General features: G+C 36.0%; 1 protein-coding gene across 1 annotated transcript; it reads left to right on the top strand.

Annotated features, from left to right (window-relative positions):
- The first annotated feature begins 914 nt into the window (after nucleotides 1–914).
- LOC121023583 (olfactory receptor 2A12-like) lies at nucleotides 915–1,856 on the top strand. The gene has a single exon (XM_040465534.1). The coding sequence runs from the start codon at nucleotides 915–917 to the stop codon at nucleotides 1,854–1,856; it is 942 nt and encodes a 313-aa protein (XP_040321468.1).
- The last annotated feature ends 547 nt before the right edge of the window (nucleotides 1,857–2,403 follow it).

Genomic DNA, 2,403 nt, shown 5'->3' with positions numbered 1-2,403 from the left:
ACAATGGGTATATTTAAAAAAATATTTTTATATGTGATTTAAAAGAGACTGGGTAGTGCATTCCTTCAAGGCAAAAGATTTTCTTTCTGCCAGAGATGGTTCTTTAACAGTGTAACTGGTGAAAATTAGAATAATTTGGATAATTCATTTATTTCTCATGCCAAAGGCATATAATTTTGTTTCATTGTGTTGAAGTTTGAATTATGAGTAAGTCTATACTAATATGTGCCTTTATTTTTCTCTAAACCCTGAAGCCTACGTAACATATTCTTGTAATGAAAAGTTGTGTACAGCCAAGTGAGCCTCTCATCTCTGCATTGGAAACGTGAACAGTGACCAGCATGTGGGGATTACAATCAAGTTATCTAAATTCTATATCCATCTTTGCTACATTAATGAGTTTAACAAACTCACTAAAGTCCTCTGACTTCATGTAAGATATCTTAAAATGGTTGTTTCACATTTTGACAACCATCTCAGAAAATTATGAAAGTTCCTGTTATAAGCTTCCATATTCCAAATAGTCAATGTTAAGATAAAAAATCAGCACTTCTTAAAAACTTGTTCTGTACATGTAAGCCATGTCTGTACAGGAGCAACCAAAAATTTATCCATAATTTGTATGTGTGTGTTTGTATCTGTGTGCACATGTTTATGTTTTTGTGTTAATGATTTTTTTGGAGTTAGAATGGAAACATGTTTTATTATAACATATGAAATAATTTTTCAAACTTACTTTATCAATGCATGAATGTAAGGAAGTTTTCAAAACCAGGATAATTTAGTCCTTAAGTTATTAAATACACACCCTGCAATAGTATATTGATAATGTTAAAGTATCGGTGTGTCTTTGTTTTTTCACCATAATTGTTTGTTTTGAAAGGATATTTCTTCTGCTCACATCATCACTCAACATGGCTCAGAAAAATTTCAGCACCATCACCGAGTTGGTTCTTGTTGGGTTTTCAAATCACCCTCAAGCTGAGATTCCCCTCTTCTTCCTCTTCTGTGTGGTCTACCTGGTCAATCTCTTTGGAAACATAGCTCTTATCATTTTAGTGGCAATTGATTCCTGTCTCCAGACACCCATGTATTTTTTCCTCTGCCACTTGGCCTTTCTGAACATATTTTACACCACAACTGTGGTGCCCAAGATGCTCTTCAACCTCCTTGCCTCTAAGAAAGTTATCTCTTATGAATTCTGTCTTGCCCAGACCTATATCTCCCTGTTGATGGGAGCAGCTGAATGCATTATTTTGGCAATCATGGCTCTGGACCGTTATGTGGCCATTTGTGACCCTCTGCGATACCTGCTTATTATGAACTGGTCTATGTGTGTGCAGCTCATTCTGGGAGCATGGACCATCAGTTTCTTTGCTTCAGTGGTGCCCCTCTACTTCACCATACTTCCCTTATGTGGCCCTTATATTGTTGACCATATTTTTTGTGAAGTACCTGTTCTTCTTCATATGTTCTGTGCTGATACATCTCTGCAGGAGACAATGATGGTTATAGGTGCATCTGGTACCCTCTTGCTCCCCTTCTTCCTTATTACTCTCTCTTACCTACGTATACTGGTTGCTGTGATGAGGATGCACTCAACAGAGGGAAGGAAAAAGGCTTTCTCTACCTGCAGCTCCCATCTCACTGTGGTTACTGTTTATTATGGGACAGGTATATTCATGTACATGAGACCTAAATCTCTATATTCAGCTGAGGGTGATAAATTGATTTCCCTTTTCTATGCTGTCATCAATCCTGCTTTGAACCCACTAATCTATAGTCTGAGGAACAAGGAAGTGAATGGGGCTTTGAAGAGAGCCTTAGAAAGATGGCCAGTGTCTCAAGGCAAATGATACTTTGAGATTCCAGTAAACATAATTTTATATATTGATATACTTGTTAACAACTGACATTAAAAACTTAATTACAATTTTGTGTGACTCTATGTTACAATTATTGAAAATATATCGTTCATTTCTGACAGTCACAATTGTGACCCTCTTTTTCATGACTGTTAATGGATTTTACTTGTATTAAATATTGCTACATAATGATACATTATTTTACAACATGCAAGTCTAACTTGTGAGAAAAGTGAAATTAAAATTTCAAGGCAGCTTTTCAGATTCTACACTTTCACATAGCCTCTATATTTTAAAATTCAATAACTGTAAAATATAATTTTTTTCTTTATTAATCAAATGTCATAGCATTCTTTTTAAAAAATTTTTAATGTTTATTTAATTTTGAGAGACAGAGAGAGTGAGAGTGGGGGAGGGGCATAGAGAGAGGGAGACACAGAATCTTAAGCAGGCTCCAGGTTCTGGGCTGTCAGCACAGAAGCTGACATGGGGCTCAAACCCATGAACTGTGAGATCATGACCTGAGCCAAAGTCGGAT

The sequence above is a fragment of the Herpailurus yagouaroundi genome, unplaced genomic scaffold (assembly GCF_014898765.1).
Source record: "Herpailurus yagouaroundi ecotype Mexico unplaced genomic scaffold, PumYag 566, whole genome shotgun sequence".
NCBI classification, from domain to species: Eukaryota; Metazoa; Chordata; class Mammalia; order Carnivora; family Felidae; genus Herpailurus; species Herpailurus yagouaroundi.
Note: the sequence above shows the minus strand (reverse complement) of the source record. Positions and strands in the feature narration are given on the sequence as shown.

What these genes read in the sequence shown, in the direction of transcription:
- LOC121023583 (XM_040465534.1), top strand. Translation starts at nt 915, where the DNA reads ATGGCTCAGAAAAATTTCAGCACCATCACCGAGTTGGTTCTTGTTGGG.